Source organism: Coregonus lavaretus (genome assembly GCF_964263955.1).
Source record: "Coregonus lavaretus genome assembly, chromosome: 34".
In the NCBI taxonomy this organism is placed as follows: domain Eukaryota; kingdom Metazoa; phylum Chordata; class Actinopteri; order Salmoniformes; family Salmonidae; genus Coregonus; species Coregonus lavaretus.
The window spans coordinates 8,589,634-8,612,514 of record NC_140021.1 but is presented as its reverse complement, the minus strand read 5'-3'; the positions used below and the strand labels follow the sequence as shown (position 1 = coordinate 8,612,514).

Below are 22,881 nucleotides of genomic sequence, written 5' to 3'. Positions count from 1 at the left end.
ATTGGGTTGGAGGGACGGAGGAGTGACATGAGGCGGTCAGGAGAAATTGAGGGGTAAAGGGACAGAGGTTGGGATGAGTGAAGGTGTGCAGGGAGAGGAGAGGAAGGATGACGGGATGAATAGAAGAGCGGAGGATGGATAAATATGCCTCTCTGATCCCATGCCTCTGACCGGAAGCTCCCCCTCTTTTTTCTTTTTTCAAAAAAAAAAAAAAAGAAGTAATTTAGCAGACGCTCTTCTCCAGAACGACTTACAGGAGCAATTAGGGTTAAGTGCCTCGCTCAAGGGCACATCGACAGATTTTTTTACCTAGTCGGCTCGGGGATTAGAACCAGCGACCTTTCAGTTACTGGCACAACGCTCTTAACCACTAAGCTACCTCTCTCTGTCTGTACCCCTTTCTATCCCTCTTTCTCTCACTCATTATTTTTTTTTTTTACATTTTATTCATTTAGCAGAAGCTCTTATCCAGAGCGACTTAGTTAGTGCATTCATCTTAAGATAGCTAGGTGGAACAACCACCTATCACAGTCATAGGCAGGACATTTTCCCTCAAAGTACAGTGAGGGAAAAAAGTATTTGATCCCCTGCTGATTTTGTACGTTTGCCCACTGACAAAGAAATGATCAGTCTATAGTTTTAATGGTAGGTTTATTTGAACAGTGAGAGACAGAATAACAACAAAAAAATCCAGAAAAACGCATGTCAAAAATGTTATAAATTGATTTGTATTTTAATGAGGGAAATAAGTATTTGACCCCCTCTCAATCAGAAAGATTTCTGTCTCCCAGGTGTCTTTTATACAGGTAACGAGCTGAGATTAAGAGCATACTCTTAAAGGGTGCTCCTAATCTCAGCTTGTTACCTGTATAAAAGACACCTGTCCACAGAAGCAATCAATCAATCAGATTCCAAACTCTCCACCATGGCCAAGACCAAAGAGCTCTCCAAGGATGTCAGGGACAAGATTGTAGACCTACAAAAGGCTGGAATGGGCTACAAGACCATCGCCAAGCATCTTGGTGAGAAGGTGACAACAGTTGGTGCGATTATTCGCAAATGGAAGAAACACAAAAGAACTGTCAATCTCCCTCGGCCTGGGGCTCCATGCAAGATCTCACCTCGTGGAGTTGCAATGATCATGAGAACGGTGAGGAATCAGCCCAGAACTACACGGGAGGATCTTGTCAATGATCTCAAGGCAGCTGGGACCATAGTCACCAAGAAAACAATTGGTAACACACTACGCCGTGAAGGACTGAAATCCTGCAGCGCCCGCAAGGTCCCCCTGCTCAAGAAAGCACATATACAGGCCCGTCTGAAGTTTGCCAATGAACATCTGAATGATTCAGAGGAGAACTGGGTGAAAGTGTTGTGGTCAGATGAGACCAAAATCGAGCTCTTTGGCATCAACTCAACTCGCTGTGTTTGGAGGAGGAGGAATGCTGCCTATGACCCCAAGAACACCATCCCCACGTCAAACATGGAGGTGGAAACATTATGCTTAGGGGGTGTTTTTCTGCTAAGGGAACAGGACAACTTCACCGCATCAAAGGGACGATGGACGGGGCCATGTACCGTTAAATCTTGGGTGAGAACCTCCTTCCCTCAGCCAGGGCATTGAAAATGGGTCATGGATGGTTATTCCAGCATGACAATGACCCAAAACACACAGCCAAGGCAACAAAGGAGTGGCTCAAGAGGAAGCACATTAAGGTCCTGGAGTGGCCTAGCCAGTCTCCAGACCTTAATTCCCATAGAAAATCTGTGGAGGGAGCTGAAGGTTCGAGTTGCCAAACGTCAGCCTCAAAACCTTAATGACTTGGAGAAGATCTGCAAAGATGAGTGGGACAAAATCCCTCCTGAAATGTGTGCAAACCTGGTGGCCAACTACAAGAAATGTCTGACCTCTGATTGCCAACAAGGGTTTTGTCACCAAGTACTAAGTCATGTTTTGCAGAGGGGTCAAATACTTATTTCCCTCATTAAAATGAAAATCAATTTATAACATTTTTGACATGCGTTTTTCTGGACTTTTTTGTTGTTATTCTGTCTCTCACTATTCAAATAAACCTACCATTAAAATTATACACTGATCATGTCTTTTTCAGTGGGCAAACGAACAAAATCAGCAGGGGATCAAATACTTTTTTCCCTCACTGTAGCTATCAGCAAAGTCAGAGGTAGTAAGAGGGGAGAGAGTCAAGGGCCAGTGTTAGTTCACAAAAGGCTTATTCATTCATTGCTGTGGGATCATTTAAGATACTCTTTGAAGAGGTAGGGTTTTAGATGTTTTCGGAAGATGGGCAAGGGACTTTGCTGTCCTAGCTTCACGGGGAAGCTGGGTCCACCATTGGGGTGCTAGGACAGAGAAGAGCTTGGACTGGGCTGTGAGGGAACTGCCCTCCCGTAGGGGTGTGAGGGCCAAGAGACCAGAGGTGGCAGAACAGAGTACTTGGGTTGGGATGTAGAGTTTGAGCAGAGCCTACACCCCAACTCTCTCATTAATCCCTGTCTGTCCACTGCTTACTGTGACAAAACACACTGTGCTGCCATGGCAAATTTAGTTATCTGAGGCCTGCTAATGCACGCACACGCACACGCACACACACACACACACCTCCCCTTCCCCACCTTATCCCCATCTTCTCCCAAATCCCAGACAGGCACTTAAATGCCCCCCTGTCCATCCTGAGGAAATTATCTCCCTACCTCCTTCCCTCTCTCCTTCCCCGGCCCACAGGCAGGACCTGACAGACAGCGATAGTATTCACCAACTCTCTCCCCCACTGTTGGACATGAGCTGGCCACTGGACCCAGGCCAGAATGGTGGCTTGTCACTGCACTAGGCCAGTGGGGGTCTGAGCTTTAGAAGGGGTGGGTTTGAGTGTCGTAGGGGGTTGTGGGGGTTTTCACAGAGAAGCTTTAGAATGAGCTTGTTCCTCCTACTCTCCCCCAAAAGCTGGGAATGACGCTGCTCCTTTTGAATGCTACTCAATGAGCTTGAAGTGGTACTTTTGAAGGCGTAATGAAATTTCCAGCTGGCTGATCACTGGCTCATTGCATAGAGGGAGGCATATTTTTAAAGATGCATTGGGGAAATGTATGTTAATTATTATGATTAGCGTAACCCAATACAGAAAGTATTTGAAATGGCTGTCGTAAAGATGTCAAGTGTTATATCAGTTTTAATTACTGACATTACAATGTAAATGGCAATCAGTTTAGTCCTCTGATGTGTGACATTTTCAACAAACATTCAAACAGAACAATTTCATGCTTCATAACAAAGGTCAGTTGGCAAAAGTTTGAAGGTGGTTAGCAGAAATAGTCATTACTTTCTATAGTATGTATTGTCATTCTGGTGCCATGTAGATAAACATTCTATAGCCACCGGGAAAAATGTTTTTCAAATAATATTTTTTTGCATGTTGTAGTTTTGCGACTCCAAACTTTGGTTGTTAGACAATGGAAATGGAAATATTGAAATGTTCTGGAATACAATGAATCCATATGTAGTAGTGTAACTAATGTATCATGTCTCTCTCCCTCTCCAGAAATGTCGGGTTTGTTCTCAGTGCGGGGTCAGGCAGGCAGGCCACTGGGCCCACAACATCACGCTGTGTGAGAGTTGCCACATGCAACCGGAGGAGCCCGCCCCCGCCCTGCCGTGCCCGCTGTGTGGGATGGGCCAGGGCCCCGGCGACGTACCCAAGGACGTCGTCATCACCTGCCGTACCTGCAAAAGGTACGCCTCATTCTGTTTCCGTGGTTCCTGTTGATTATGTTCCAGAGGGAATGCAAGACAATTAACTGATATACAGCAGAGCTATAATATTTATTTTGTATGTGACTAGCTTGGTCCCAGATCTGTTAGTGTTGTGGTCATTGTCATGGTTGACATGAGGGGTCATACAGCACAAGCAGATCTGGGACCAGGCTTACGTGTATCAGTCTGTGGTGTATTATACTGTATCTGCCACATGGGTCCCCAAGGGACCTCTTTAAGTGTCCCTGTGTACGCAGGTTTTATCATCTGTCTCGTTACGCGTGATTGAGCTATTTATTGACTAACTGTGGATTTTACACCTGGCTGTCGGCGTCTTCTAATGAATTGGATTATAATGTGGTTTACAGCTGCTGACTGTCACAACCACAATGTTAGCTAATATCTTCGATAGATTGAACTTAATTGGTTCACAAGCTTCACAGACAGGGAAACTTATCATTACATAGTTGTAGCCCAGTAGGTTAGTTTAGTTGGTTTCTCACACGTTTCATAGCGTACAAATGTTCAATACCAAAGGTAATCTACAGGTTAACAACTGGCTCAGCGCTCCAGCCAATCCTGGTCACCGAAAACGATTTATCAGTAGATTACTAGCTACGGGGCCTCTACACCAACCACTATTATTAACCAATCACAGAGCTGGATTTGGCAGCTCTGCTGAGGGTTTTCCACAACAGAGTGATTGTTGCCAACAGCGACCACTGCGAAGTCATTACGGCAACCCAGAGCTCATGCGGTCGGTGGCACAGTGATGCCTTTGTGACGAGGGGTCGAGTAAAGTAAAAACCGCTGTGGCGAATGGATTGGTTTATCCAAGGTCCAGCAAGTCGCCTGAGGGTCAGACACATCATTCACTGTAGTAGACACTTCCTGGGGTCCAGGGAAGTAGATAGAAGCTGCAAACTCAAATCAACCCCTACAGTGGAACCTCACTTGAAGTGCTGTTTTAGCCATTTTGTATTGGGGGAGGAAAAACTGTTAGCCATAGGTTATTCACATAAATTATTCACAAGGCCAGTTCTGCATTGTTATTGTGGCTAGTTTTAACAGTCGTTTTAACACCAGCTCCCGGAGAGGGCTGAAAGGGCCATTCTCTAAGAGGTCCCTCATAAGTATGATTAAGCACACTCGTATTGCTGAGTAGGGCTCACACGGCCACTTCTCTGGTAGTCATACTAAAGTTCCCCAAACACACTCGGACGTATTACCATCGATGAACTGCATGGTGCAATTGCTTAGTGCTTACCCGTCACACTGACTCAGCTAACTAGCTTCTTGCCAGTCTCCCCGCTGAAACTCTAATCAAACTCAAACTGGTCCGTCTTTTGAAGTAGCCGGACCTCAGCAGTCGCTGGAGTAGCCCAATTCCCCATAATGACCCTCTACCTCCCGCGGACACTCACTCGGGGGTCCTCTCGACACAGCCGGCTGCCCGGCCTAGATGCCTGCGCAGAAATGTAATTATTGCAGGCAGGGAGAGCCGGAGAGAAAATGGAGCAGGAGACAGTCGGGCTGCACCCCACTGGGACAAACCTGCAGCAGCGCGACACAGAGAATTCATTTGGAGAGAGGGGAGAGAGAGACGGTAGAGGGAAAGAGGGGAGGGAGAGGGAGCGGGAGCAAGGCAGAGTAAGAGAGGGGGCGAGAAAAGGGAGGAAGAGTGGAGGAGAGTGAGAGAGGGAAACACAGCTGGGAGAGCAACCCCACAGGCTGAGAGACCACTCTCTGGGAGAGCTGCCATGGATGCTGTCTGACTGATGATGAACCCAACCTGCCTGACTAGACAGTTTAGTCATGCCTAATGCATCGGGGTGGATGTCAAATAATAACTAAGGCTGGTATAAAGAAGGACTGATGGAAACCAGCTTCATGCTTATGGCAAGTGAAGTTACACTGTTATGATGGTGCATGTGATTGTGGTACATCCAGTCAAAATAGTATTTCTTGCATCGTCATAGTCAGGTGTTGTTAGTGGGTTGTTATGTATATTGTCATAACCTGACATGACACTTATGTAAACAATATGACAAAGGTGCTGGGTATTGTGAAAGAAGAAATGGTTGGGGAAACCAAATTAAATGGGGGAAACACTGATGCTACAAGTTGAAGTAATGGAAAGCTGTTTGTTGATTTAATGGTGTTTTGTTGTTTCTCTCAGGTGGCTTCATGGGGAGTGTGAGAAGCAGGCAGGGGGCGACCCGGACCGCCACCCCCAGGCCCACTACGTCTGTACACAGCTGGAGAGGGACATGGTGGAAACCCCGACCAGCCCCATCCAGGAACCCACAGAACCAGAACCAGAACCAACTATGGGTAAGAACAGAAACTGCACATCTGGAGTCTAATTGACTATGTGGAATAGTTTTGTAGTCTTTTGGAATATGTGGACTAGTGTTATATGTATTTGGACAGTGAAGCTAAAATGTAAAATGTGGCTCTATACTCCAGCATTTTAGATTTGAAATACTTCATATTAGGCATGTAGGAAAATTGCCTCAAATACAGAATGTATAAAAATACCCTCAAATAAAAAGTGACATTCTGTACTGTTTCCTATGAAACATTTGATCCCTGCTGATTTTGTACGTTTGCCAACTGACAAAGAAATGATCAGTCTATAATTTTAATGGTATGTTTATTTGAACAGTGAGAGACAGAATAACAGCAAAAAAATCCAGAAAAACGCATGTAAAAAATGTTATAAATTGATTTGCATTTTAATGAGGGAAATAAGTATTTGACCCCCCTGCAAAACATGACTTAGTACTTGGTGGCAAAACCCTTGTTGGCAATCACAGAGGTCAGACGTTTCTTGTAGTTGGCCACCAGGTTTGCACACATCTCAGGAGGAATTTTGTCCCACTCCTCTTTTCAGATCTTCTCCAAGTCATTAAGGTTTCGAGGCTGACGTTTGGCAACTCGAACCTTCAGCTCCCTCCACAGATTTTCTATTGGATTAAGGTCTGGAGACTGGCTAGGCCACTCCAGGACGTTAATGTGCTTCTTCTTAAGCCACTCCTTTGTTGCCTTGGCCATGTGTTTTGGGTCATTGTCATGCTGGAATACCCATCCACGACCCATTTTCAATGCCCTGGCTGAGGGAAGGAGGTTCTCACCCAAGATTTGACGGTACATGGCCCCATCCATCGTCCCTTTGATGCGGTGAAGTTGTCCTGTCCCCTTAGCAGAAAACACCCCCAAAGCATAATGTTTCCACCTCCATGTTTGACGGTGGGGATGGTATTCTTGGGGTCATAGGCAGCATTCCTCCTCCTCCAAACATGGCGAGTTGAGTTGATGCCAAAGAGCTCCATTTTGGTCTCATCTGACCACAACACTTTCACCCAGTTCTCCTCTGAATCATTCAGATGTTCATTGGCAAACTTCAGACGGGCATCTATATGTGCTTTCTTGAGCAGGGGGACCTTGCGGGCGCTGCAGGATTTCAGTCCTTCACGGCGTGGTGTGCTACCAATTGTTTTCTTGGTGACTATGGTCCCAGCTGCCTTGAGATGATTGACAAGATCCTCCCGTGTAGTTCTGGGCTGATTCCTCACCGTTCTCATGATCATTGCAACTCCACGAGGTGAGATCTTGCATGGAGCCCCAGGCCGATGGAGATTGACAGTTATTTTGTGTTTATTCCATTTGCGAATAATCACACCAATTGTTGTCACCTTCTCACCAAGCTGCTTGACGATGGTCTTGTAACCCATTCCAGCCTTGTGTAGGTCTACAATCTTGTCTCTGACATCCTTGGAGAGCTCTTTGGTCTTGGCCATGGTGGAGAGTTTGGAATCTGATTGATTGATTGCTTCTGTGGACAGGTGTCTTTTACACAGGTAACAAGCTGAGATTAGGAGCACTCCCTAAGAGTGTGCTCCTAATCTCAGCTCGTTACCTGTATAAAAGACACCTGGGAGCCAGAAATCTTTCTGATTGAGATGGGGTCAAATACTTATTTCCCTCATTAAAATGCAACTCAATTTATAACATTTTGACACGTTTTTCTGGATTTTTTTGTTGTTATTCTGTCTCTCACTGTTCAAATAAACCTACCATTTAAAATTATAGACTGATAATTTCTTTGTCATTTTTTTTTCTTCACTGTCCAAATACTAATGAAGGGGAGTGTATGTGGAATAGTGGTGTCATCTTATTGACTAATTGCATTAGTACTGTTGTCAACTATGTAGAATATAACTGTAGTCTAGTTGTTGACTGTGTAATAGTGCTGTAATTTAGTTGACTGTGGAATAGTGCTGTAGTCTAGTTGTTGACTCTGTGGAATAGTGCTGTTGTCTTGTTGTTGACTATGTGGAATAGTGTTGTAGTCTTGTTGTTGACTATGTGGAATAGTGCTGTAGTCTAGTTGTTGACTGTGGAATAGTGCTGTAGTCTAGTTGTTGACTGTGAAATAGTGCTGTAGTCTTGTTGTTGACTATGTGGAATAGTGTTGTAGTCTTGTTGTTGACTATGTGGAATAGTGCTGCAGTCTTGTTGTTGACTATGTGGAATAGTGCTGTAGTCTTGTTGTTGACTATGTGGAATAGTGCTGTATAGCTCTATAGTCTGACTATTTGTCTCTAACCAACAATTAACTGGCCTGAACATATTTTCTGGACAATATCTCTTTGGGTTTTGGTATTTTGTGATGTCTTTTTGGATGATGCTTTGCAATTCTGGTCATCCCTAAATTGAAGGTCCACACAGCATTGAATCCCCTCTATCCACACCATCTCTCACAGAGCCAGGCAGCAAGTAGTGGGAGAGAAATGCTTCAATTACTGGCTTCCTGTATTCACAGAACCAGCTGGTGACCTATCATGGGCCGGCCCCGCGCCGCCAGCTAAAATCCAATCTGATTTCCCTCTAAAGCGTTATTACTAGGTCCGGGACGATACCAGTATCGCAATACTCATTAGTATCGTGGCAAGGCAACAAAACACGAAGCAGATTTAACTTCTTTAGGAAAACAGCCCTAATGTTGGAAACAAACATCATTATGTTGTCATCCAGAGTCACATGTATTTATTTTCCAAGCTATAGCACACAATATTTTACATACAGCAGGTTTTTAAAGCAGCAAAGAGTTAGGTCTGCTTCGGGTTTTCATTTTTGGAATGGAGAAAAAAACCTGGCCAAATGAAAATGGACCCTGTTCCCAGCCCGCTTGGCACCCAGATGAATTATGGTGCAGAGTTGTTGTGATTTCCTCTTCCTTTCCTCCTCTTCTCTCTCCCTGTAGCCACCCCATCACCTCCCTGTAGCCACCCCATCACCTCCCTGTAGCCACCCCATCACCTCCCGGTAGCCACCCCATCACCTCCCTGTAGCCACCCCATCACCTCCCTGTAGCCACCCCATCACCTCCCTGTAGCCACCCCATCACCACTCTGCACTGCCTGTGCCTGTCTGCCTCTGTGTCTGCCTCTGTGTCTGTGTCTGTGTCTGTCTCGGTGTCTGTCTCGGTGTCTGTCTCGGTGTCTGTCTGTCTCGGTGTCTGTCTCGGTGTCTGTCTGTCTCGGTGTCTGTCTGTCTCGGTGTCTGTCTGTCTCGGTGTCTGTCTGTCTCTGTGTATGTCTGTCTCTGTGTCTATCTCTGTGTCTGTCTGTGTCTGTGTGTCTGTCTGTCTGTGTCTGTGTGTCTGTCTCTGTCTCTGTCTCTGTCTGTGCGTCTGTCTGTGTGTGCGTCTGTCTGTCTGTCTGTGTGTGCGTCTGTGTCTGTGCATCTGTTTGCCTCTGTCTGTGTGTGTGTCTGTCTGTGTGTCTGTCTATGCGTGTCTGTGTGTGTGTGTACAACTGGGATGTGCATGCATATATTCAAACGCATCAGTGTTGTGTGTGTGTGTGTGCGCTCGCATATATGCATGGGATTAGTTGAGTGATGACACTGGATAGGAAGTGTTTGTTACTCACTGTAGCCATGGGCCTCTCCTTTGTGGAACCAGGCTGCCAGAAGCAGCAGAGTTCTGGGTCCGAGCCAAAACAGGCCAGCCTGCAGAGTAGCACAGGGAGAGGAAGCAATCATCATCCCCTCTCTCTCTCTTTGTTCCATCTCGCTCACTCTCTCTCTCGCTCTCTCTCTCTCTCTCCTCCCCCACCCCCTGCCTCTCTCCTCCCCCACCCCCTGCCTCTCTCCTCCCCCACCCCCTGCCTCTCTCCTCCCCCACCCCCTGCCTCTCTCCTCCCCCACCCCCTGCCTCTCTCCTCCGCCACCCCCTGCCTCTCTCCTCCCCCACCCCCTGCCTCTCTCCTCCCCCACCCCCACCCTCTGCCCCTCTGCCCCTCTCCTCTCCTCCCCCGCCCCTGCCCCTCTGCCCCTCTCCTCTCCTCCCCCGCCCCTGCCTCTCTCCTCCCCCATCCCCTGCCTCTCTCCTCCCCACCCCCTGCCTCTCTCCTCCCCCTGCCCCTCGCCTCCCCCACCCCCACCCCCTGCACCTCCTCCCCACCCCCGCCTCTCTCCTCCCCTACCCCCTGCCCCTCTCCTCCCCCACCACCCTGCCTCTCTCCTGCCCCGCCCCCTGCCTCTCTCCATCCTGTTCCTGTCACATGTCATGGTGGGTGCAGACACACAACCACATCAAGCTGTATACACTACGCTAGACTCCTACGCCTATACTCATTCACTCATGCAGTCGTTTTTAACACGCATACAGTAATACATTTCATTTTGTTGACACACACACACCATTTACATGCTTGCATGTACAGTGCATTCGGAAAATATTCAGACCCTTTTCCACATTTTGTTACGTTACAGCTTTATTCTAAAATGGATTAAATTACATTTTTCCCTCATCAATCTAAACACAATACCCCATAATGACAAAGCAAAAACTGGTTTTTATAAACGTTTGCAAATATATAAAGAAAAACAGATACCTTATTTACATAAGTATTCAGACACTTTGCTATGAGACTTGAAATTGAGCTCAGGTGCTGTTTCCATTGATCATCCTTGAGATGTTTCTACAACTTGATTGGAGTCCACCTGTGGTAAATTCAATTGATTGGACATGATTTGGAAAGGCACACCCCTGTCTATATAAGGTCCCACGGTTGACAGTGCATGTCAGAGCCAAAACAAAGCCATGAGGTCGAAGGAATTGTCCGTAGAGCCCCGAGACAGGATTGAGTCGAGGCCCAGATCTGGGGAAGGGTACCAAAACATTTCTGCAGCATTGAAGGTTCCCAAGAACACAGTGGCCTCCATCATTCTTAAATGGAAGAAGTTTGTAACCACCAAGACTCTTCCTAGAGCTGGCCGCCCGGCCAAACTGAGCAATCGGGGGAGAAGGGCCTGGGTCAGGGAGGTGACCAAGAACCCAATGGTCACGCTGACAGAGCTCCAGAGTTCCTCTGTGGAGATGGGAGAACCTTCCAGAATGACAACCATCTCTGCAGCACTCCACCAATCAGGCCTTTATGGTAGAGTGGCTAGACGGAAGCCACTCCTCAGTAAAAGGCACATGACAGCCCGCTTGGAGTTTGCCAAAAGGCACCTAAAGGACTCTCAGACCATGAGAAACAAGATTCTCTGGCCTCATGAAACCAAGATTGAACTCTTTGGCCTGAATGCCAAGCGTCACGTCTGGAGGAAACCTGGCACCATCCCTACGGTGAAGCATGGTGGTGGCAGCATCATGCTGTGGGGGTGATTTTCAGCGGCAGGTACTGGGAGACTAGTCAGGATTGAGGAAAAGATGAACGGAGCAAAGTACAGAGATCCTTGATGAAAACCTGCTCCTGAGTGGTCAAGACCTCAGACTGGGGTCAAGGTTCACCTTCCAACAGGACAACGACCCTAAGCACACAGCCAAGACAACGCAGGAGTGGTTTCGGGACAAGTCTCTGAATGTCCTTGAGTGGCCCAGCCAGAGCCCGGCTTGAACCCGATCGAACATCACTGGAGAGACCTGAAAATAGCTGTGCAGCGACGCTCCACCTCCAACCTGAAAGAGCTGAACCTGAAACTCCCCAAATACAGGTGTCCCAAGCTTGTAGCGTCATACTCAAGACGTCTCGAGGCTGTAATTGCTGCCAAAGGTGCTTCAACAAAGTACTGAGTAAAGGGTCTGAATTCTTATGTAAATGTGATATTTCAGTTTATTTTATTTTTTATTTGCAAATGTTCTAAAAACCTGTTTTTGCTTTGTCATTATGGTGTATTGTGTGTAGATTGAGGGGAAAAAACAATTGAATCCATTATAGAATAAGGCTGTAACGTAACAAAATGTGGAAAAAGTTTAGGGGTCTGAATACTTTCCGAATGCACTGTATATGCATCCCTACAGAGTTGCTAATGCACAACTGCATAACTCATTCTGACCCAATGACCAATAACACCATTACCTAAGCTTTGCTTTGTGTGCCTTATCTGATTCTATTGCCTAAAAGTCCACTCCCACACACACACACACACACACACACGTGCGCTCGCACACACACTAACTCCACACAACCTCAAACATTCATGGCTGATAAACTCAGTGCAGCTTAGTTTAACCTCAGCAGCAGCTTTGCATTGGGGGGAATACTCTTTTTCCATGCTGTCAGGAGAGACATATGGCTGTGTATCGATCTGGGGTGTCAGATGTGGGGACTGGGGGGGTGCTTAGCCAATGAGGACGGGCCCCTCTGGAGTGAAAGTAGGGGTGGGGTTGGTGTTTGACCCCACTGGCTAACCACTTACCTGGTGGTGCCACTGTCTGCCACAGCCCACTGTGGGATAATCTGACCTACACTACTGGTCAAAAGTTTTAGAACACCTACTCATTCAAAGGTTTTTCTTAATTTTTACTAGATATCAAAACTATGAAATAACACATATGGAATCATGTAGTAACCAAAAAGGTGTTCAACAAATCAAAATATATTTTATATTTGAGATTCTTCAAATAGTCACCCTTTGCCTTGATGACCGCTTTGCACACTCTTGGCATTCGCTCAACCAGCTTAGCCTGGAATGCTTTTCCAACATTCTTGATGGAGTTCCCACATATGCTGAGCACTTGTTGGTTGCTTTTCCTTCACTCTGCGGTCCGACTCAGCCCAAACCATCTCAATTTGGTTGAGGTTGGGGGATTGTGGAGGCCAGGTCATCTGATGCAGCACTCCATCACTCTCCTTCTTGGTAAAATAGCCCTTACACAGCCTGGAGGTGTGTTGGGTCATTGTCCTGTTGAAATACAAAGCCCAAACCAGATGGAATGGCGTATTGCTGCAGAATGCTGTGGTAGCCATGCTGGTTAAGTTAAGTGCGTTGAATTCTAAATAAATCAGACAGTGTCACCAGCAAAGCACCCCCACACCATAACACCTCCTCCTCCATACTTTAAGGTGGGAACGACACATGCGGAGATCATCCGTTCACCCACACCGCGTCTCACAAAGACACGGCGGTTGGAAACAAAAATCTCAAATTTGGACTCCAGACCAAAGGACAAATTTCCACCGGTCTAATGTCCATTGCTCATTTTTCTTGGCCCAAGCAAGTCTCTTCTTCTTATTGGTGTCCTTAAGTAGTGGTTTCTTTGCAGCAATTTGACCATGAAGGCCTGATTCACACAGTCTCCTCTGAACAGTTGATGTTGGGATTTGTCTGTTACTTGAACTCTGTGCATTTATTTGGGCTGCAATTTCTGAGGCTGGTAACTCTAATGAACTTATCCTCTGCAGCAGAGGTAACTCTGGGTCTTCCATTCCTGTGGCGGTCCTCATGAGAGCCAGTTTCATCATAGCGCTTGATGGTTTTTGCGACTGCACTTGAATAAACTTTCGAAGTTCTTGAAATTTTCCGTATTGACTGACCTTCATGTCTTAAAGTAATGATGGACTGTTGTTTCTCTTTGCTTATTTGCGCTGTTCTTGCCATAATATGGACTAGGTCTTTTACCAAAAAGGGATATCTTCTGTATACCCCCGCTACCTTGTCACAACACAACTGATGGGCTGAAACGCATTAAGGAGGAAAGAAATTCCACAAATTTACTTAAGGCACACCTGTTAATTGAAATCCATTCCAGGTGACTACCTCATGAAGCTGGTTGAGAGAATGCCAAGAGTGTGCAAAGCTGTCATCAAGGCAAAGGTTGGCTATTTGAAGAATCTCAAATATAAAATATATTTTGATTTGTTTAACACTTTTTTGGTTTCTACATGATTCCATATGTGTTATTATTATTATTATTATTATTATTATTATTATTATTATACTACAATGTAGAAAATAGTAAAAATAAAGAAAAACCATTGAATTAGTAGTTGTTCTAAAACTTTTGACCGATAGTGTGTATTAGCCACCTACACACAGACTATTTATATTCAGTGGTAGAGCTAATGTTCTCTTTTGACCCCTTTCGCTCATTCCCTAGGCTGAAAGCCTGGGACAGCGTGATGGCTAGGACGTGTTCTAGCGAGGCGGGGGAGAGGGGGGAGGTGTCGCTCAGTCAGTCCTCTTTTCACACTGTCTCTCTATCCTGGGCTCTATTATTTCTCTACTGGTCCTGTATCACTTTCTCTCTCTCCCTCTCTCCGGTATTGTCTCACTCTCTATTAGGGCCGGTACCAAACCAGTATCGCGATACTCGTTAGCATCGTGGCTAGGAAAAAAAACACAAAACGGATTTAACTTCTGTAGGAAAACAGCTCTAATGTTGGCAACAAACATCATTAGGTTGTCATCCAGTCACATGTATTTATTTTCCCAGCACTCAAAATGTTACATACAGCACATTTTTAAAGGGCAAAATAATGTTTTCGTTTTTGCCATGGAAAAAATATTGCGATACTGGTATCGTCACAGCCGTAGTCTCCATCTAGCCAGGGCAGCTGAGGCTATGGTGTTGTGTGTGGCACTGTGTGTGATTGGAACTTCAGCAACAGTTTTTTTTTACCCTCCAGACAATGGGAGCTCTTGCCTCAATGTCAAGGATCTGATTCAAGCAAGGACCTTTCGTTGCAGGTTGCCTCCCAAATGGCACCCTGTTCCCCATGTAGTGCAATACTTTTGACCAGGGCCCATAGGGACTATGGTCAAAAGTAGTGCACTATTTGGGCCACAGCCTGCTTGTCAACTGAGGCAAGTACAGACTGCTCCCGTTACATTACAGTTACTACGTCATTCTAGTGGTTGACTCGTCTGTACCTACCAGAAATACAATGCAGAAGTACTGTCTTGTATGAGGGGGAGAGGATTAAAAGGAAAAGTCTTACCAAAGGTGAAACTTGACTGTGAACTGTACTTAGAACACAACGTGTCACTCTCAACCATATGATTGAGGCAGCAATGTGACACATCTAGTATTGGTAGTCTATAGATATTTATATATAGATTCTCATTCTATAATATAAAATAATGATATATGCCATTTAGCAGAGCCTTATCCAAGTCATACGTGCATGCATTTTCCCATGGGTGGTCCGAGCGGGACTCAAACCCATGTTCTTCACTTATTCTCTATGAGAAACTAACAGCCCAACAGCATAATCAGAGTATGGGTGGAGAATGGAAGTATGAAGGGAATCCAGCCTTGTCTGGCTGCTCTGTGGTGGTGTTGAGATGTTCTTGCTGCAGTACGGCTCTCTTGGGGGAGGGGAGGGGAGAGAAGTGGGTGGGGGGGGGGGAGGAATGAGAGGGGAGGAACATCTCAGGAGACAGTGGCAGTTCCGCCGCAAGTTAAAAATAGCTCCCCGGGCTCAGCCAATGGGACGCTCTGGCCTCGTCACCCCCCCCTCCCCCTCCCATCTGTGCTAGCCGAGTGTGAACGCGGGCATGTATTCACCACGGCAGCAGCATGAAAGAGACAGAGATGGAGAGACGCTGGTGTATTTACCACTGGAAAGGATTAAAACAGGCACTCCTCTCCATCTCTCTCTCCATCGCCCTCCCCTCTCTCTCCCCTCTCTCTCTCTCCCCATCCCACTCTCCTTTTCTGATACATCTCCTCCTACCTCTACAATGAGACAGACTCCCGTCAATAAGCATATTATCATCTGAATGCATACATTTATTTTTCCCCCCAAAGAACAGTATTTTGATTGGATGGATAGTTAAGAGGATCTAGAAATCCATCATATTGGCATGTCAGTCTTTAGCAGGTATGCTTTGCTAACGATGAATCTGACATTCCCATGTAAGCCTAATCAAGAGGCTCTGCTTGTAATAATATAATATGCCATTTAGCAGACGCTTTTATCCAAAGCAACTTAGTCATGCGTGCATACATTTTTGTGTATGGGTGGTCCCGGGGATCGAACCCACTACCTTGGCGTTACAAGCGCCGTGCTCTACCAGCTGAGCTACAGAGGACCACTTGTCTTCCCTCTGTGTTTACTATGTCCTTAAATGACCCCTGATCCTACTCTGAGTGCATTCCCAACCATTGACGTCATCAAGGGGGTCCCTTGATTTCTCCAGGGTGGTCACCAAACTGTGTTCCCACTTGTCTGATTGGTCGATAATTTGTCACACATTAACCATTTTAGTTTCAAGTCATTATTGGTGAAGATGAGCCTAGCTAAACCGCCCAGTGAGATGTGGGAATACTAGAGTTCCAGGTTGGTCCGCAGGCCTTAGAACTCAGTTACAGATTCCACTTTGCACACTCTGACTCCCCCGCCGGTGTAGTCTGTCACACACATCCATTTCACTCTATTTAGTTTGCTAAGGCAGAGAACTTGGCTGCTCCTTGGGGGGGAGAGGGAGGAGGAGGAGGGTGGATGCAATGCAAAGCCTAAGACTTTCATTGCAGGCCAAACACAGTGGGATTGTTAAAACTTTTCTCTCACCTTTTTTCTCTCGCGCTCTCTCTCTCTCTCTCTCTCTCTCGCTCTTAATCTCTCACCCGATTCGCTGGGACTGTTATTTTCTGCCTGAAACCATTGCCTCGGCGTTCTAATGAGAGCAGGGCCTTCTATACAGGGGTTGTCATGGTAACGCCTTTCTGTGTGGGTTTTACTGCATGTGCTGCCCCTCCTCCAATGTGAGGAGGGGGAAAAAAGAGGGAAGCGTGGATGTAAGGAGCGAGAGGCAGAAAAGTGAGAGTTGAGGGTGGGGGCCTTTTTCAGACCAGCTCTCAGGGTAATGTGAATGGTAGTTGTTTAGAAATATTTTAAGAAATTGAAATGGGCACTTCACCCCAATAGCCTTTTTTTTGCATTGAGATATAGGCCTAGATACAGTGAGTACTAAAGAGTCTTGAAATGAAGCTTATCATATTAATATTCCTGTATTTCACACATCCCTTTCTTATTGGAAAACAATTACCATGTCCTGAGGTCTTTCTATAGTGGAAGGAGTGTACGAGAATATTACAACGTAAGCCGATATCACTGCTATTAATTGATTCGTCACGAAACCAGGGCAGAAACATACCATGATGTTTTGGATTTTCACAAAATATTCATCCTTAGAATGGTCCTTTGGAGGAAGGATTGTTGAATCTTAAAGCATAATTGAGAAATCATTAATTTAATTTGGAATATTTGTGAAATTCTGGCTTTCCCAGGCCTCCTTTAAAGTGGAACTGACAGTGTTTTAACTACTTTGCACATATAAAACAAACAATCATAATATCAGAAATAAAAAATCTAATTCCCAGTTTATGCTACAAAACCAACTTTATAAGAGGTTTTAAAAATAGATTATATTTGACTCAAAATTCCATGACGTACAGTAAGGCATTGTTGTCAGAATAGATGCATGCAGTTCAGTGCATGATTAATTCACCAATATATTTCTTGGTAGTCCAACAAATATTGCTACCAGTGTTGTAAATCACAACTGGCCTGGTACCTTGTTTGCTTCCTCCAGCCATTTGGGATGCACGGTTTCAGTTTCAATGACTCAAAATTGGACAAAACGGGACAAGCTAAGGCTGGGAATGTCAATACAATCAAACTAGCGAGGGAAATGATCACAAGTCAGTCATAACGTGGCTAATAGACTAGCTTCTCTATTAATGTACAGTTGAAGTCGGAAGTTTACATACACTTAGGTTGGAATAATTAAAAGTAGTTTTTCAACCACTCCACAAATTTCTTGTTAACAAACTATAGTTTTGGCAAGTCGGTTAGGACATCTACTTTGTGCATGACACAAGTAATTTTTCAAAAAATTGTTTACAGACAGATTATTTCACTTATAATTCACTGTATCACAATTCCAGTGGGTCAGAAGTTTACATACACTAAGTTGACTGTGCCTTTAAACAGCTTGGAGAATTCCAGAAAATGATGTCATGGCTTTAGAAGCTTCTGATAGGCTAATTGACATCATTTGAGTCAATTGGAGGTGTACCTGTGGATGTATTTCAAGGCCTACCTTCAAACTCAGTGCCTCTTTGCTTGACATCATGGGAAAATCAAAATAAATCAGCCAAGACCTCAGAAAATAAAAAAAATGGTAGACCTCCACAAGTCTGGTTCATCCTTAGGAGCAATTTCCAAACACCTGAAGGTACCACGTTCATCTGTACAAACAATAGTACGCAAGTATAAACACCATGGGACAACACAGCCGTCATACCGCTCAGGATGGAGACGCATTCTGTCTCCTAGAGATGAACGTACTTTGGTGCGAAAAGTGCAAATCATTCCCAGAACAACAGCAAAGGACCTTGTGAATATGCTGGAGGAAACCGGTACAAAAGTATCTATATCCACAGTAAAACGAATCCTATATCGACATAACCTGAAAGGCCGCTCAGTAAGGAAGAAGCCACTGCTCCAAAACCGCCATAAAAAAGCCAGACTATGGTTTGCAACTGCACATGGGGACAAAGATCGTACTTTTTGGAGAAATGTCCTCTGGTCTGATGAAACAAAAATTGAACTATTATGTTTGGAGGAAAAAGGAGGTAACTTGCAAGCCGAAGAACACCATCCCAACCGTGAAGCACGGGGGTGGCAGCATCATGCGGTGGGGGTGCTTTGCTGCAGGAGGGACTGGTGCACTTCACAAAATAGATGGCATCATGAGGAAGGAAAATTATGTGGATATATTGAAGCAACATCTCAAGACATCAGTCAGAAAGTTAAAGCTGGGTCGCAAATGGGTCTTCCAAATGGACAATGACCCCAAGCATACTTCCAAAGTTGTGGCAAAATGGCTTAAGGACAACAAAGTCAAGGTATTGGAGTGGCCATCACAAATCCCTGACCTCAATTCTATAAAGAATGTGTGGGCAGAACTGAAAAAGCATTTGCGAGCAAGGAGGCCTACAAACCTGATTCAGTTACACCAGCTCTGTCAGGAGCAATGGGCCAAAATTCACCCAACTTATTGACCCAAGTTAAACAATTTAAAGGCAATGCTACCAAATACTAATTCAGTGTTTGTAAACTTCTGACCCACCAGGAATGTGATGAAAGAAATAAAAGCTGAAATAAATCATTCTCCCTACTGTTATTCTGACATTTCACATTCTTAAAATAAAGTGGTGATCCTAACTGACCTAAAACAGGGAATTCTTACTAGGATTAAATGTCAGGAATTATGAAAAACTGAGTTTAAAGTTATTTGGCTAAGGTGTATGTAAACTTCTGACTTCAACTGTAGGTATTTATTTATTTAGCAAGCTAAAAACATGGAGCCAAACGTTAACTAGCTAGCTAGCTGCTGGTAGGACGTCATTGGACGAGTGGGTGAGTGGCCAACTTTTTCTCCCCCATATCGTTTTTCGGTTGCAAGAGATGCAGGTGTCATTTGGTTAGCTAGCAAGAAATGTCAATCACTTTTCTAAAGCTAGCTAGCTATGCTGAATTTGTCAATCAAATGTATTTGGCATCGATCAAATGGGCGGGTAGGCTGTCAAGTTCCCATTCAGATGTCAAAACGTGGGTTGGGACAAGCATGCATTGACATGCAAGCTGCAGAAAGATGAGCAGACTACTATTCTTCATCGTTTATCAGCGCAATTTTGAGCCAACAACAAGCTGAAAATGTTTGAGAGGATTTATCTATGGTTGCCTGATTAGATTTTTGCTCATCTCGCGCTGGCTAACAGTTGTTGATCTTGTTGTTGTTGATGTGCATAGGCAACTGAGGGAGAGCGCCTACCTGTTCATGGTTGTTTGATCAATTTGACTGTAAAGTTCCCGAAATGTAAGAAGACTCCTGTGGTATTTACATATTTGCAGAAATCCATTCATGTGTATGTTATGGCTTTTGGCGAATGCTTTCTAATGAACTAAAGTCGCGCTGTTGCTACTGCCTGTAAACCAATGTCCAGTTCAAGTGAATGATGGCAGGCCCGTGTGGCAAATGGCTTATTTGCATATAGGCTTATTTGCGTATAGGCTTACTGTAGCTCTGATTGGCTATGGCGCACCTGTGTCTGTGTAGAGACGGGCCTGGACAAGACTGACACGTTTTTGAGGTTTTATTTACAGCAGTGTCAAATCGGAGGGCCTGTATTCTGGACCTCTGGCAGTCTCTATGGGGGTGCCACAGGGTTCAATTCTCGGGCCGACTCTATTCTCTGTGTATATCAATGATGTCGCTCTTGCTGCTGGTGACGCTCGGATCCACCTCTATGCGGATGACACCATTTTGTATACATCTGGCCCTTCATTGGACACTGTGTTAACAAACCTCCAAACAAGCTTCAACGCCATACAACACTCCTTCCGTAGCCTCCAACTGCTCTTAAACACTAGTAAAACTAAATGCATGCTCTTCAACCGAACGCTGCTTGCACCCGCCCACCCGACTAGAATCACTACTCTTGGCGGGTCTGACCTAGAGTATGTGGACAACTACAAATACCTAGGTGTCTGGTTAGACTGTAAACTCTCCTTCCAGACTCACATTAAGCATCTCCAATCAAAAGTTAGATCTAGAATCGGCTTCCTATTTCGCAACAAAGCCTCCTTCACTCATGCTGCCAAACATGCCCTCGTAAAACTGACTATCCTACCGATCCTTGACTTCGGTGATGTCATTTACAAAATAGCCTCCAACACTCTACTCAGCAAATTGGATGTAGTCTATCACAGTGCCATCCGTTTTGTCACCAAAGCCCCATATACTACCCACCATTGTGACCTGTACGCTCTTGTTGGCTGGCCCTCACTACATATAATCGTCGCCAACCCCACTGGCTCCAGGTCATCTATAAATCACTGCTAGGCAAATCCCCGCCTTATCTTAGCTCACTGGTCACCATAGCAACACCCACCCGTAGTCTGCGCTCCAGCAGGTATATCTCACTGGTCATCCCCAAAGCCAACACCTCCTTTGGCCGCCATTCCTTCCAGTTCTCTGCTGCCAATGACTGGAACGAACTGCAAGAATCTCTGAAGCTGGAGACTCTTATCTCCCTCACTAACTTTAAGCATCAGTTGTCAGAGCAACTTACCGATCACTGCACCTGTACACAGCCATTCTGAAATTAGCCCACCCAACTACCTCATCCCCATATTGTTATTTATTTTGCTAATTTGAACCCCAGTATCTCTATTTGCACATAATCTATCATTCCAGTGTTTATTGCCTTACCTTACCTATATTTTTTGTTGTATTTTTGACTTTGTTTTGTTTACCCCATATGTAACTCTGTGTTGTTTTTATCGCACTGCTTTGCTTTATCTTGGCCAGGTTGCAGTTGTAAATGAGAACTTGTTCTCAAACATTCCCAAACATTCTATGAAAGACATGGTATTTTTCAAGTTATTTGCTCGCTTGTCAGAAAATTGATTAAAAAGGCGTCATATTCTTCCTGGGGGTGTATATGAACAGATTTGAATACTATTTCATGTTGCTTAAATGCTGTTTTGTATTTTGATTTCAGTAAAAAAAAATATTACATTCATTTATGAATATTGAAAAATATAAACATGAATCTTGAAAATGTATCATTTTTGATTTGCTACCTTTTCTATATATTGTTGAGCATGATATACTCTACAGGCATTTCAAAGATCCAGAGTGGGATCTCTGCTACTTTTAGAGTTATGATCCAATTTGTAAGCATTACCAACAGTGTGAATGTGAAAATGGATTCAAAATGGTCACCCTCTGCTGGTGATTTGCAGGATGTGCAATGATACAAGTAAAAGGAGGGCTGTGATTGGTTTCATTGCCTTCTATGCCAATTGCTCTGTATAAAATGGGACATGACTTTAAAACTACCAGAGATCCCACTCTGGAACCTGTAGAGTATATTATGTTCAACAATATATTGAAAAATAAGGCAAATTATTATTTAAAAAAAATCTCCAATATTCATGTTTATATTTTTAATTATTCATATGTAATGTAAAAAAAATGTCATTGAAATCAAATACGTCTCATATTACAGAGCAAGCGGTAAAGCTTAATATGACACCAATGTTTGCTTTGTAGCACTTACAGGTAAAACATTATGGAGTCTTAAAGATGCACTCTGCAGAAATCGCTCCACCATTTCCTGGTTGCTAAAATTCGAATAGTTCACCTAATTTCAGTCGGTGACGAAACAAGCAAGTATAGTGTAGAGAATAATTGTACCATCTGGTTTCATGAGGAATCACTCAATAGTTGTGATATCGGCTTACGTTCTAGTATTCGCATACACTCCATCCACTATAGAAAGACCTCAGGGCATGGAATTGTCAAGTCGTAGACTCTGTTTATAGAGAGAACACTAGGTATTGAGTTATTAAAGGAGCTGGGGTTTTGGCTTTGGGATGGGGCGGGGCGGGGAGTTGAAGTGAATACCTGGGAGGAAGATGTTCCCTAATTAACTCGAGATTAGAGCCTAATTGGAAGGGCTGTGAATTGTTCTGCTTGGATGGTGTCAGTGTGTGACTCACTAGAAAACCACAGGAGTTGAGTGGGGCCTCAGTTCCCCATTGTTCTACATTCAAAACTGGGAACTTTTTCTAATGAGAAATCCCTTTGATGGTGGCCAAACACTTTTGGAAATGAATAGCATTCTCATCTATACATTTGTCTCATGGCCAGATTTTCCACGGGACCAAACTGAGCTCGCATTTATCCAAATCCTCTTGATTACTCTCCTGCAACATGGCCAATTATTATTATTATTTTTTGGTTGGAAGCCTAGTAGTTTTTTTGTGAGAAACAGCTGTCAATCAAGTCATGAC

At 44.6% G+C, this 22,881-nt stretch overlaps 1 protein-coding gene across 1 annotated transcript in view; it reads left to right on the top strand.

Annotated features, from left to right (window-relative positions):
• Window positions 1–22,881, top strand: part of LOC311109053 (histone-lysine N-methyltransferase 2C-like) — a 185,298-nt gene that overhangs the window by 83,503 nt on the left and 78,914 nt on the right. The window contains exons 10-11 of the mRNA XM_084151839.1: window positions 3,558–3,748; window positions 5,949–6,103. Of these exons, the coding sequence (XP_084007965.1) occupies window positions 3,558–3,748; window positions 5,949–6,103 (346 nt within the window). The remainder of the gene's footprint in view (window positions 1–3,557; window positions 3,749–5,948; window positions 6,104–22,881) is intronic.